The 14569-nt window shown below is 55.5% G+C and overlaps 1 protein-coding gene across 12 annotated transcripts in view; it reads right to left on the reverse strand.

Annotated features, from left to right (window-relative positions):
* The window catches only part of STARD10 (StAR related lipid transfer domain containing 10), a 59395-nt gene that overhangs the window by 13747 nt on the left and 31079 nt on the right, over positions 1-14569 (reverse strand). For all 12 annotated transcript variants that reach the window (XM_054526024.2, XM_054526018.2, XM_054526021.2 and 9 more), the window contains one exon: positions 13979-14298. In XM_054526024.2, coding sequence (XP_054381999.1) covers positions 13979-14185 — 207 coding nt within the window. In that variant the 5' untranslated portion in view covers positions 14186-14298. The remainder of the gene's footprint in view (positions 1-13978; positions 14299-14569) is intronic.

Below are 14569 nucleotides of genomic sequence, written 5' to 3' on the forward strand. Positions count from 1 at the left end.
ACCTGGCTTCAGTTGGGCGCTGAAATATCCCACAGGCTGTGCTAACTTCTCCATACATTGCATTTCAGCAGATAGTTTTGTGATGGGAGTAACTGTTAAGCCAATCACCCTTTCCCAACAGAACCATATTCAAATGAGAGGAAGAATTCCTGATGGGGTGGGGCACAAAGTATCAAATCAATCACAGCCCTGAACAACAGCCCCAACCTCAGTAACCATTACCATTGCTCGAAATCACTGACCATTCAGCACCTCGCAAAGGAGACAGGGGCACCTGCACCTGGACCATGGACCCCACAGGGGCTGAAATTTAGCTCAAACCACCTCTGCCAGCTGTCAAGGGCACAGAGCTGCATCCTTTGCAGATATTGCCTCTGACCCTTCCAACACCCCAGAGGGAAGCATCATCCCCATTTTACAGATGCTGAAACTGAGGCCCAGGGAGGTACAATCCACACAGCTAACAATAGTGAAGCAGAGAACCAGAGTCCAGATGTGACTGACCCTATAGTGTCAGGACTTTCTGCTACCTTCACCAAGGGGCAGGACTGGCCCAGCTAAAACAAAACACCCTGGCAACTGGAGGCTGCCTTAGTTGATGGTTATAATGCAGTGCTTTGCTGACCAGGGAGGCAGAGCTCACAGATTCTTCCTCCAAACAAAGCTCCTGACCCAAGTTCCAGATTTTCCAGAACCCAGTGCTGGGGCTCCAAACCTGAAGCACCTATTGCCTGCAGGCCCAGAGTTCATACAGCAGCGCTGGTCCATCTGTGTCAGACAGACCTCTGCCCTGCCATGTCCCAGCTGGGCGGCCTTGGCTTGGGCAAAGAACTCTGAGCCCCAACATCTCATCTGTCAAGCAGGGATAATTCTCTCCTCAGAGTGGTCCTGTAAGAATTAGATGAGACTGGTCCCTAAAGCCCTTGGCAGTAGCTGCCCCTCCTCCAGCCCCAGACCCCAGAGACTTTCCCTGATTTCTCAGGCCCTGCCCTGGGGGAACACCTCCCACTAATCCCCAAAGGACAGGACATACAAGGACAACAAGGAACAAAGTTTAAAATAACAAAAATGCCAAGATCCGTCCACAGCATGAGTGCACAGGGAGGGGGTGGGCGGCTCTCTCACCCCCCGCACAGATGCCCCCTCTACCCTCACAGCCCACAGCCAGGCCCTGCCCTCACCATGCTGGACCAGGAGAGGAGGCTCTGACAGATGCAAAGCCTGGCCCACAGCACACAGCAGGTCTGAGCCCCAGCGCCAGTGCCCCTCTGCCCTTTCTGCTCCTGCTTCTCCTGCCATGACCCACTCACCAGCTGCTGGCTTCAGGGCCCTCCACTCTGCCCTTCCCTGAGGCCCCCACAAGGCAAGCATCAGGCCAAGCTGATGGAGGAGCACCTGCCCCTTGCCTCTGGGTTTCTGGGGCCCCCAAAATGGAGACCACCAAGACCCTTCACTTTACACTCCCCCTGCCCCCCAAAAAAATCCCAAGAGCTGCACCAGGGCACAGACCCGAGGGTTCAGGGGAAGAGGGGAAGGAGAGAGGTCTGCTCAGTGCTGTCATGAGGGGTGCTGAGGTACCTCCTCCTCCAGCGCTGCCCAGAATGCTTTCCCAGGACTTCCTCTCACTGGCTCCCTTCCTATTATGTCTTCAATATGTCTTCAAACTTCAGACCGGCTGCCCCCTGTCCAGGCAGCCTGCCCTATCCCTAAACTCTCCAGGACAGGCTGGAGGCCACCCTTCCTTGTCTCCTAGACCCCCAGCAGCTCCCCCCTCAACACGCATTGTCATGCATTCATTTGCCTGCAATGCTGTGGGCCCCTTGCTCATCTTGGCATCCTCCATGCCTTGCAGGGGGCCTGGCCTACAGCAGGCGCTCAATAAGGAGCTGTTCCTGAATGGAGGCATGGGCAGGTAAGCCAACAAAGAGGCTGAGCCTGTGTGGGTTTCTCTGACTTTTAGAATGCTGGAGCCCTGGTCCGTGGCCCTCAGTGCATCTGTATAATTCAGAAGGAGGTGCAGCCGTGAAAATCCCTGAACTTTTGTAGATCTCTATAACACGAGGACAACTACTATTACTACTTCTGCCATCATCCTCTTAAAAAGGGGTAAAGGGCTGGGGGGTGGAGGCATGAGGCGTCAGAAATACCAAGAGACAGGTTCAGGGGAGATTCTGGGACTTGCTTTAAGATCTTTAATAGTCCTGACAGTCAAAGAAAAGTAAAGTAAAATTGTACTGAGGTACCAATTTATGCTCAGTAAATTACCAAAAATATATAAAATACTCACTGCTTATGAAGATATGGTAAAACTGTTACACAGTTAGTGGCAGCAAAAATTGGTTCCATATTCTAGAAAATAATTTGGCAAATACTTTTTACATCATTTTTATGATTTAAAATCATATGATTTAAAATCATAAAAATGATGTAAAAAGTAATTTCTCTTTCTTTCTTTCTTGGTTCACTGCAGTGATCACAGTTCACTGTCCCAGTAGTTGGGACTACAGGTGTGTGCCACCACGCCTGGCGAATTTTTGTATTTTTTGTAGACATGGGGTTTTGTCATGTTGCCCAGGCTGGTCTCAAATTCCTGGGCTTAAGCGATCCTCCCACTTCAGCCTCTCAAAGTGCTGGGATTGCAGGTGTGAGCCACTGCACCCCACCAAAAATGTATTTTTCAATTCAGTTCCCAGAATCCCAGGACTACAAATTTGTATTCAGAAAAAAATATAAAATAAGAAAAAAAGTTATGTTATAATATTCGTGAGTATATTATTGAATTTGCAATTAGCAAATTATACTGGAGAACCACCTGAACACCACCAGCAGCAGTCCCAGTTCGGGTAAGAGTGACACATCATCCTAATGATGACTGCACACCACAGAGGGTGGAGGGTTCCCCCGAGCAGGGGTGGCCACTGAGCTAGCTCTGCACCTCCAGAATCCAGACAGGCCTATAGGGAACAGCTGCCAGAAATGTTCCTGCATTAATAATTCTGTAGCAATATGAGAAACTTCTACAGAGCAAGATTAAATAAACAAAACAGGATACAAGCTAGTACCTGTGACATGGTTTAAACCATGAACAAACTCTACACCTTTGAATGAGAGCTGGAAGGAACCAGGGAACTGAGGCTCCGGGTGATTTATCTTTATTTTTCTTTTTTGGATTCTCATTACTGGTGCTACAATATCGTTTATACAAGAGATAAAAATCACTTTTTTAAAAGAATTTTTTTTTTGAGACAGAGTTTGGCTCTGTCGCCCAGGCTGGAGTGCAGTGGCACTGTCTCGGCTCACTGCAACCTCTGCCTCCCAGGCTCAAGGATTCTCATACCTCATCCACCTGAGTAGCTGGGATTACAGGCGTGCACCACCGTGCCCGGCTAATTTTTGTATTTTTGGTAGAGATGGGGTTTCGCCATGTTGGCCAGAATGGTCTTGAACTCCTGGCCTCAAGTGATCCACCCACCTCAGCCTCCCAAAGTGTTGGGATACAGGCATGAGCCACCACACCCAGCCTTACTTTTTTTCTTCCTAATTAAAAGCATTGCCCAGAACCCCAAGTCCTTACTCCCCAGACCTGAAAGCTGGGACTCAGCTGAGTTGGGGCCTGAGACTGCCCATCTGATGCTGAGTTAACCTGGGAACACTGCGTTGTCTGGCAGGGCTTGCAGGCACAGACAATGACAACTCTTTAGGTTCAAGGAAGGCACAAAGGGAAGCCAGAAATGCAGGTAGAGGGGGGCATCTAAGCTGGACCCTAAAGGATGACCAGGAGAGGAGACAGCACCCAGATGAAACGGAGGGGGAAGGAGCTCCCGGCAGAGGTGATGGCCTGAGAACTAGAAACGGCATGGACTGGTTGGGGGAAGGAGAGGGATCAATGCAGTGCCACAAAGTAACCCGGGTGAACAAGGACAAAAGTGGGAAATGGAGCTGTCCTTTAGGGACCTGTTCATTCATTCATCCATTCTCAGCAAATGTGGATGGTGTGTGGCTCTGTGCCAGGCTCTGTGCTAGAAGGTTGGTATAATAAATTCACTGAATTCCATCTTCTCAACTACCCAGGAGGAGGGACAATTACATCCATTGGTAAACGGTGGCTCAGAAAAGTGAAGTGGAGGAACCAGGCTGGAACCCCTAGCATGAGCCAAAGTCCGTCCCTGAGACTCTTCCCTGAGAACTAGGCTCTGTTCTGTGTAGGACCCAAGGAATCAGGTGGGCCAGCACCTGGCCAGAGGAGGACAATCCCTGACAAGTCCATGCTGGGAGTTGGGGCTTTTGAGGGTGTGTGTGGAGTTCAGGGGATGTTGGGGCTGGCTTGCCTAGAGCTGGCGTGGGGGTTGGAAGGACACAGAGCACAGTGGTGTGGGCCCAATGCAGGGTCTCCTTGCCCCATATTTGGACTCAGTATTCCCACCTGCAAAATGACCAGACAATCCCTATGGCCCTCTCCTGTGAAGCAAAGGGGATCTGGCAGCAGCTACCTCCAACTCATCTTCTTCCCAAAAGTGGAACCCCTGAGACTGTAGTGGAGAGTAGAGATGTTACCATCTCTCACCCAGACAGAGCTCCCTGAGCAGACTGAGCTAGGCCTTCTCCGCCACTCTCCATCCAGGGCTGAGTGACTCATCCCTGCTCTGCCTTTTTCCCCCTTCCCTCCCTGGTCCCCAGCAGCCTCCCTGGACCTCCACCCCCACCTCCACCTCCAGGATCCAGAGCAGCAGGCCCAGCTCTGCAGCAGTGATGAACGTTGCAGAGGCTGGCCTCCTGCCCTGTACCTCTCCACTTCTATCCTGGGGGGCGAGGGGGAGCCAGGCAGAGAAGGGAGAGCTGAGAAAGGGAGGCAGAGAGTGGAGGGCCTAGAAGAAAAGGGAAGGGGTAGGGGATGCCAGTGGGACAACACAGAGGCCAGGGCTGACTTCCAGACATCAAGACAGGCAAAGACAAAGAGGGAAAAAGCCTCCCAGGGCTTCCGGGTCACCAGTGGACTGACGCCCCCAGAGCTTTCCAGTAAAGTTCCAGCCTTCATCCCCAACAGCCTCCAGAGCACCGCACCCTGGGCAGCCCACAGATGTCTCCCGCTCCCCATGCTTAGCGCTGCCATAGCAGTCACAGTTCTCCCTGTGCCTGGCACTGCCATAGTGGGCATGGTTCTCCCTGTGCCCAGTGCCGCCATAGGGGGCATGGTTCTCCCTGTGCCTGGCACTGCCATAGTGGGCATGGCTCTCCCTGTGCCCAGTGCTGCTATAGTGGGCACGGTTCTCCCTGTGCCTGGCACTGCCATAGTGGGCATGGCTCTCCCTGTGCCCAGTGCTGCTATAGTGGGCACGGTTCTCCCTGTGCCTGGCACTGCCATAGGGGGCATGGTTCTCCCTGTGCCCAGCGCTGTCATAGTGGGCATGGTTCTGGGCTTGTCCCTTATGCTGTTACTCTCAACCTCTAGCCAACTCTGCCCGTTGGATTCCTCTCGGCCACGACCTTCCCAGCAGCCCCTCTTCACTGCCCAGACAGGCCTCACCATCCTTACTTGGACCCCTGTGGCCACATCCTCTTCTCTGGCCTCCTGACTTCCAGGCCAATCTGTCCTCTGTGGCCAGGGAGCTTTTTAAAACCCAGAGCTGGTAATGGCCCTTCCCAGCCTGAAAGCTTCTGCTGTCTGTCTGTCTATCTCTCTCTCTCTCTTTCTCTGCCATCAGGATAAAATCTAAACTCCAAAATTTCCTCCCCACCCTGGTTCTGCCTCTTCTTTTCCTCACTGTTATCCCTGAACCCCTGCCACAGGGGAGCCTACCTCCCTGACCAACTCACCAAGACTTTCTCAGCTTGCTGCCTTATCCTGCTGGGCCCCCGAGGCCCCATCCAAACACCAGCTCCTGGAGAAGCCCCTGTACCGTCCCCCAACCATGCTGCCAGTCACTGGCCTCACTCAGCCTGAGTATATGTCTCTGTCCCCACACTGCTCACAAAAGGCTGTCACTGTCTCCATGTGTCTCCCCATGAGGCCTTGAGTCTCTTAAGAGCAGGACCCAGGTCTGATATCTCCAGGTGGCTGGCAGGATGGGTGGGAGGCATGAGAAGAGGTTTGTTGAATGAATAAACAACTGGGACAGGAACAACATGACCAGTAGAAATATTAAGGACAGAGTAACCTTAAGACACAGGAACAAAGTGACCAGTAGAGACATTAAGGACACTGCCAGTAACCATTAAGGGACAGGGGAACAGAGATGGATAGAAAACACACCCCAAAGGGAAGACCTTGAGACCCAGAGACAGGATTGAGGCGGCTGCACCCCTCTTCGTGCCTCCCTCTATCCCCTCTGGCATGCTTGGACTGGCCTTGATGTCCTGGGGCCCCTGGAGGCAGGACAGGGGGCTTCAGAAGGGGAAACCACAGCACCATCAGAGCTGAGCCAGGGGCGGGAGCTGCCAGGAGACAGCTGAGGAGACATAATTGGATCACAGACAACTCTGCTTCTGCAGTGAGGGGGTGTGACTCACACACACAGAGTAACGCCAGACACAGAAACACACACAGAGTCTCACACTCACAGGCACAGGCGCACATACCTTCAACACAGATTGACTGACCCTGTCAGGCCCCTGTCCCGGGGCTGTCACGTGGGTAGGAAGGGGGAGATGGGAAACCCAGCACCTGCCCCTGAGGAGCTCAGTGTCTGCCAGACTAAGGGCCACATCACACACACAGTCACCCACAATTCAGCTCCACACACGAAGGCCCCAACAGAATCTTCAATCCCTGTCACATTATCTCGTCCTTATACACAACCATCATCTGGTGTCTTATTTAGTTGTTTGCTTCTATTTTGCTCATCACCCCTTCAGGATGTAAAACCCATGACAGCAGGGTCTGATCTGTGTGGTTTGCCCCTAAATTCCTAGATATGACACAATCCTTGGAACATAGTATGTCCTCAATAAACATACTGAAGCAACGAATGAATGCATGCATGTATGCGAGTGGAGACACACAAGGGAACTCCATCCTTCTGGCTATCGGGCCTCTACCTCAAGACTCATCACCTCCCTGGCAAAGTACCATGCCCCAGCCACTCTGGCAGGGTCCAAAGATGGCAGGCAGGGGCAGGAGATGGTGGAGGGGATCTCAGGAAGCCGGGGCAGATGGAGGTGGTAACACAAAACCCAAGGATGAGTAAATGGCTCAGGCACCAAAGGGGAGAGCAGAGGTGGCAGTCACCCCCTACTTCCCATTGGGCAGCAGGAGGCAGTATATATGTGCAGACATTGCTCACTGGCCCCAGGACATAGGATTCCAGAGAAGCATCAGAGGTGGCAAGTACCTGCCTTCAGGGAGCCCAGGCTGAGGGGCAGGAAGGCAATGGTTATGCTAAAGCCCCAGAGAACAGCTCCAGCTGCCCTGTGCCACCTGCCCCAGGCTCTCTTTAATGACAGGTGACAGGAATCTACTGTGATTGGCATGGGACCCTCTGCTGCCCATACTTTTGAGTCTCCAGGGGCCCCAGGGCATCAAGGCCAGTCCAAGCATGCCAGAGGGGATGAAGGGAGGCACCAGGAGGGGTGGGGCTGTCTCAAGCCTGACACGTAGTCTGAGCTGCTTTCCCCGACCTATTGCCAGAGCACCACCATCTGCCCAGTCAGGGGCAAAGGTGAGGGATCAGGGCCGAAATAAGGTTTCTATCCCCATCTATCCTCCGTGGCAACCAGGCACCCAGGCCAGGTCTCCTGCTCCTCGGGAACAAGCTGGAACAGCCCCGCAGAGGCCCTGGAGCCCCACAGAGCACAGGCCTCTGGGGTCACGGCATCCACAGCCCTGGCTCCAAGTGGCCCAGCCAAGCATGGAGATGCAGGCGAGGAAAGAAAACCCATCTGTCTCCAGGACTCCCTTTCTCTCATCTCCTGAAACTTTAAAGACTCTGGGTTGGAAACTGAGCTGGGGCTCGTTAAAGTTTAAAAGCGGGAGCCTGGGGAGCTGGGTGTGGAGGGCACAGAGCCAGCCTCGGGGCTGAGGGCTCCTCTAGTCCCAGCAGGGACACAGCCTGAAGGCACCCTCCACTCCACTCCAGCTCATAAAGGTTCCTTGGCCTGCTTAGCGCAGGCACTGAGGGGGCTGTACATCCATGCCGTCCTGCATCCCAGCCTGCACAACACTTCACAGTGTGCACATCGCAAAGAGTTATGCTATAACCATCATATCCCGTCCATGATCACTCCTAAGACTCTCTGGATTCCATCCCTTGCTCCATTCCCCACAACCTGGCTTTAAGGCGGGCCTTCGCACCTCTGCCCAGACAAATACAGCAGCAGCACCCTCTTACCAGCCTCCCTGTCTAAAACCCTACCCTGGCACCCCAGAGCCTCTAAGACTCAAGGCATGGGGCCTCACTCTAGCTCTCTAATCACCTCCAGCCCCCTGAGTTCTGAGCCCGCACTGAACCACCTTCCATTCTCCAAATGCACTACCCTGTGATTCGCCTCTGGGCCTTTGCACAGCTGCTGCTCTGTACGGAATGCTCCCGACGCGATCAAACTTGTAATCTTCATTCCCCACCCAAAAGGATCACCTGAACATTCCTCCTCTGTGGAGTTCCTTCCCTGACCCCCAAGGCTAATTCAGATGCCCTCTCTGGATTTCCAGAGCTCCCGTGACAAGTGTGTGTCTCAGCACCCAGCCGGAGGCTCCTTGAAGGCAGGGCTTGGATCTGATTGCCCTCTCCGTCCCCCACCTCCAGCACAGGGCCAAGCAGAAAGAGGGTAATGATGGATGCTTGCTGAATGTGTGAATGAATGAAGTCTCTGAAGATAGGCAGGGCAGATAAGGAAGCTGAATCCCAGGCACAGACAACTTGCCCAGGGCCACACAGCCAGGACTCTGGATCCTGGTGTTCTTTCCCCAACATCCTCAACCCAACCCAGGCACCTCCTCCAGGACGACTTCCCTAACACCTCCAGCCACCTCTATTCTTTCCCTTGTCTGAGCTCCTCCAACCCAAAGTCTAGACACTGACTACCAGGGGTCATGCTCTCTGGGAGCCTGTTCCCTGAGGACAGCTCTGGAAATACTTCTTCCAGTTCCGCCCATGCCAAGTCAGAGCTGGAACCAGGCAGCTCAGGGCCTAACCCTGGATTCAGGATCTCCTTCTAGGGACCTCTCTGATGACACAGACTGGCAAGACCTTAGCCACCATCCTCACTCTGTGTCCAGCACGGCAGCCTCCCCCACCCTGGCCTAAGGTTAGGACAGCCTCTACAGACCACCTGTCCAGCAACTTCCTGTATGGGGAAACTGTGCCCCACAGCAGGCAGAGCCAAGCTAGAGCCTGAATTGACCCAGTCCAAGGCCCTAAAACTAGATGAAGTCGTGCGCCTGCCACTGCCGATAAGAAGACTGACCCAGAACGGTGAAATGACCCTCAAAGTGACATAGTGAGGACTGGACTCTTGCCCAGCTGGGTCTCCTCTAAGGTGCCCTCCCACAATGACACAGCACAGGGAGACCCACAGGCCCAATCATGTTAATAACCCAGCCCAAGGGAGTGGCGAGATCTCAGCCTTGGCGAGTCAAGGACCTAGGTCCTGATCTAGCTTCAGCCATGTCCGGCTGTTTGGCTGTGCACAAGTGAATTCCTGCCCTGAGCCTCAGTTTCCACATCTGCTAGATGGGATTAAGGAGACCTGTCCCACACGTGGCCCTGACCTTCCCTATGACCCTTTTGAGTCCCAGAGACTGGTAAGAGTGGGAAGGGCCTTGGAGACCCCTGAGCCATCTGGCATTTCATAGGGTGAGAGGGTGAGGTGCTGAGGGGTCATGAGCTGATCACTGGCTTTGGTGTCTGGAACCCAGGTGGCCTGTGGTGTGGCGTAGGTGGACAGTGAGACAGGGCTGGGAGGGGCCGCTGGAGCTTTTCCCAAAGGGGAAGGGGAGGAGCAGCAGGACAGGAAGTCAGAGGAGACAGGTCCCCACTGCCCAGCTTCCTGTGGCCAGCAAAGCCTCAGGCTCTCAGCCACACCCCCTCCCGCACCTGCCTCAGGGCCAGGTCTCTCCTGTCATGGGCCCAGGCTCTTATCAGGTCTCATTCCTGCCCCCAGGCTGCCTGTGCAGTGGGTGGGAGGTCACCTGGAACTGTCCTCTCTCCACCAGGGTCTGAAGACCTCTGAGGAGATACGCAGGTCTCCCCTGCCTCTCACGCGGCAGGCCTCAGGAGAAAAGAGCACGTGAGCATCCAGGCCAGGGCCTCACAGGCCACGTCCTCTGCTGTCTGCCTGCTCCTCATCTCTCCCCCAGGGCCCCAGCCCAGGTGCTGAGTTCAGAGGCTCTTGGAGCCAAGAGGGCCCAATGGCACAGATGGGCAAGCAGCCCAGAGAGGGGCAGGAATGTGCCCAAGGTCACATGCAACAGCCAGGACTGGACCCCAGCTGGCCCTGGTTGAATGACTGACAGAAGCTCTTGGTCTCCCGTTTCTCATGCCAATACAGGTGCCATGGGGAAGCTGACCTGAGGTTTGAGAGACCTGAGTTCAGGCTCCAAGCTGCCCCATGCCTTGTACCCAGGATCCACGTTCAGCATCTGTCCCTGGGATAGGGCCTGAACTCTCAGGAGGTGGTGTCTGCCTCCTCTCCAGTATTCAGAGCACAGTGCAGCCCTGGGGCCAGGTCAGGCTGGAGGCCAGGAGGGAGGGAAGGGGTGGAGGTGGCCTCCAACAGCCCCTTTCTCTTTGTCCTGGCTCCAACTACTGGGCCTTGAGCCACAGTGGCTTCCAGGGACCTCTGGACCCAGGTAAGGGGAAGGGAGATGAGGAGGAGCAAATGAATCAGGTAGATAGCTAGGTGGAGTCCTACCCCCACCCTGGGATCAGGAGCACGGGGCATGTCCAGGGGGCAGCTGGCTTTCCCAGCTCTGGGGACAGGCCCAGAGCAGGCTGAGGCAGGAGTGGGGAGGGGGAAAGGGGGGCAGAAGCTCAGCAAACACCTGCAGTTGAGTCCCAGCCTCCTGGAGTGACCCAGTCGTCCCCAGGGATTCTGGCTCCAGACCTGCTGGGTGACCTTGGCAAGCCACTCCCCTTTGTGGGCCTCGGCTTTCTCATCCATCAAACAAGAATAGGATGATGAGAACACCGCGTCCTCCAGGCCTTCAAAGAGTTATTGATGGGGTTAAAGGCCACAGTGTTGACTAAGATGCGAGCCCATGTGGAGAGGGGCAGGGGCTCTGGAGCTAGGCTGGCATGGGTTCCACTCTTGCCTCAGCTGTGGCATGACCTTAGGCAAATAACATTACCTCACTCAGCCTCAGTTTCTTTGTTTGTAACATGGAGACAAGACTACACTGCCCCAGACTAGCCTCGGGGTAAATTAGATGAGGGGGAGAAATGCTTGGCTCAGAGCAGGGCTCTCATTATCAGAAATGGGATTATCTGCATGGAACCTGGGAGTCCTGGAATCTTGGGGATGGGAAGCTTACAGGCCTCTGTCAATCTCTCCCAGAGCTCTAACTAGCTGCTCTGAGAGGATCAGGAGTGGGGAGCTGGCACCTTGGGGTGCCCATAACCAGGGTCCCAGCCTCCTTCCTGGGTCTGGGCTCTGCTCACCTCCTCTCCCCACCCTCTCTCCATTGTGGGGAGCAAAGCTGGGGATGCACCCTGCAGGGAGAAGCAAGGCAGGAGGACTACCAGGATGCTGTAGATCTGGGTTCCAGACCCAGCTCTGCTGAGACAGCTGTGTGACTCTAGCCAGGTCCCTGCCCCTCTCTGAGCCCCAATATCCTTGCCTGCATCCCAGGGGCCGGAGGGGTATGACATAGGGATTACCAAGGGCCCTTTAGCGCCTCCAACATCTGTTCAGTCTGAAAGAAAAGGAGGGTAGGGTCCTGGCTGCCCAGGGTGTATGCCTGTCCAGAAGCCTACAATACCCCAGTTTTTCCAAGTCTCCGCCACCCACAAGGAAGGCCTCCTGACAAGTCTGATCTGGCCACAAGTGGTCTGTTGCAGTCAGCCTGTCCCCCAGACCCACAAATTCCAGGCCTGGGCTGGGCAGGGTTTATTCATTAACCAAGTCAGATGGAGGAGGTAGCTCCGCCCTATTGACACAGAGGGTGGGAGTACTGGCCTCAGTTCAGACCCCTCCTCCTCTGACTTTCTGGAGTGCCAGCTTGGTGGGGAAACTACACTTCTCTCCCAGTGTGCACTGCCCGCCTGAAGCCTTTCCCAGGTCACAGTCAGGCTCTCGTGAATTCCCTTCTCACCTTTCATTCAATTTGTTCCTTTGTTCTTTCCTTCCCCCTCTCTTCCACCAATATCCCTGCTCTAACTGTGTTGGATGCTGGGGACGCAAAGAGGACAGGACCTGAGAGGCTGAAGCGGGTGGATCACTTGAGGTCAGGAGTTCAAGACCAGCCTGGCCAATATGGTGAAACCCTATCTCTACTACAAATACAAAAATTAGCTGAGTGTGGTGGTGTGCACCAGCAGTCCCAGCTACTCAGGAGGCTGAGGCAGGAGAATCACTTGAACCTGGGAGGTAGACATTGCAGTGAGCTGAGATCTCGCTACTGCACTTCAGACAGAGTGAGGCTTCTCCAAAAAAAAAAAAAAAAAAAAAAAAAATGATAGGAGACCAGTCCCTGCTCTCAGGGAACAACCAGCTGGGACATGCCAGCTGCCTTCCCCTTCCCTGCTCCTCAGGCTCAGACACAGGTCAAGGTCCTGAGGCCCTGGGCAGCGAATCCCAAAGTGGGAGACACACATGGAAACCCAGAGGGAAAGACAGTCAGATGGCCAAGGTGCAGACAGAGTCAGAGGGGAGAAGGGGAGGCAGAAAGTGAGAAGCAGATAATCGTGTGCGGATGGACAGAAGTATGTGTAAATGATTAAGACAAAGTGAGGCAGAAGGGCTCAGGGTCAGAGGGGAAAGGTCAGACATCTCAGGTCTTGGTAAGGGGCCAAGATACATGCCTGAACTAAGTCTGAGACTAGGTTCCAGGCAGAAGGGGAGGGTGGACTCCTCCACATTTCCAGGAGGATAGCAGAAGGGAGAAGGCAAGGAAGAGGGAGGTGAAGGGCACAGCCTACTGCCAGAGCCCATTGCAGGGGGACCTACCAGCCCTGGAAATGCAGCACCTACAGCAACATCAGATGTGTTGTGGGCAGCTATGGAGGCCCTTAAACCAGAGTCTTCACCAGCCCCTGCCCCATCTGGTCCCCTGGGGGAGGTGCGTTCCCAGGGTCCCAAACCCCAAGCCTGCCCTGCACGGCAAAGAGAGGAGAATTGTGGGGTTGGGAGAAGCAGGGGAGATGGCTGTGAGCAACTGATGTGTCTGCAACTGCCCCCTATGTTGGCTTCCCTTGACCCCAGGCCCCCTCCTCCCCCAGCCCACCTGCAGCCTGGCTCTGTGCAAGGCAGGGGTATCGGAGCCCTGCCTTCAGGATCTGCCAGCCACAATCCTCTGTAGAAGGCTGAGGGAGCAGCCAGGGAGGGAGAGAAGGGAAAGAGCAAGAGCGGGCATCAGGCAGGAAGGAACTGGGTCCTGGGCACCCCAGGGTGCAGAAAGCAGGGAAGGAGACCCAGCTCAGGCTGAGAACCAGGAATCAGGGAGAGAAGGGCCCAGTCTCCCACCTGGAGTAACTCAAGTCAGGAACCAGGTGCAGGCTTCCCCAGCAGAGGGGTCCCTGAGGGAGACCACTATCCTAGAAGGACCTGGCAGCAGCCCAGATCCCTGGAACAGGCAGGGACATGCAGAAGCCTGGGTTCCAGCTGAGAGAGGCAGGGTGAGTCACTCCTGCTCTCCAGGCCTCGGTTGGTCCATCTGTGTGATGGGGCTTGGCCCAGCAGACTGTGCCTCCTCCAGGTCCCTGGCAGGAGACTCTCTCTGGGCCCAGATACACAGCCAGGTGTCTAGCCCGGAGAGAGGACCAGGAGACTCCAGGAGAGAGGCAGTTAAGGGTGCAGTGGAGGCTGCAGGTATAGCGAGCAACCCTACCTTGATCTTGTGCAGCGTCCGATCCATCTCCACAGCCTGCACCCAGACAGACACCCCAGCCTTGCTGTAGGTCAGGTTCCAGCCCACCTCAGCCTCACACTCTGACCGGAAGCTGCGAAAGTCTTGGTCATCGGGCACCTGGACACTCTCACGGCCCAGGACCGGCCGAGGCCCTTGGGGCTCTGTAGAGGCCGCCGGCTTCTCCATGGGGAGTGTGGGGAGGCCCAGGGCCCTGGTCCTAGTCCGGCTCTCCTGGGTCCTCCGCGGAGGCTCCGACAACGTCGACGCGGCTGCAGATGCTGACGCCACCTTCCTGGGACCTGCAAGACCGGTTTGGGGACGGGAATCAGTGCGCTGGGGGCGCGGGTGGGGCTGTTCGGGGTCCTGGCGGGTGGGGAGCTGGAGAGAGGTAGGGGCTGGCCCCAGGGAAGGGCGGACGGGTGCTGGACAGCCTCGGGGGCCCCCTCCCGAGGAGCGCCCCAGACCCCCTGGGGCCGGCGTGGGGACTGCGTATGGGACGCGCTGGCCGGCGGGCGTCCGTCGGGACCCGAGGGGAGGGACGGTGCGGCGGGGCCCGCGGAGCGACCTGCT

Source organism: Pongo abelii, chromosome 9, assembly GCF_028885655.2.
Source record: "Pongo abelii isolate AG06213 chromosome 9, NHGRI_mPonAbe1-v2.0_pri, whole genome shotgun sequence".
In the NCBI taxonomy this organism is placed as follows: Eukaryota; Metazoa; Chordata; class Mammalia; order Primates; family Hominidae; genus Pongo; species Pongo abelii.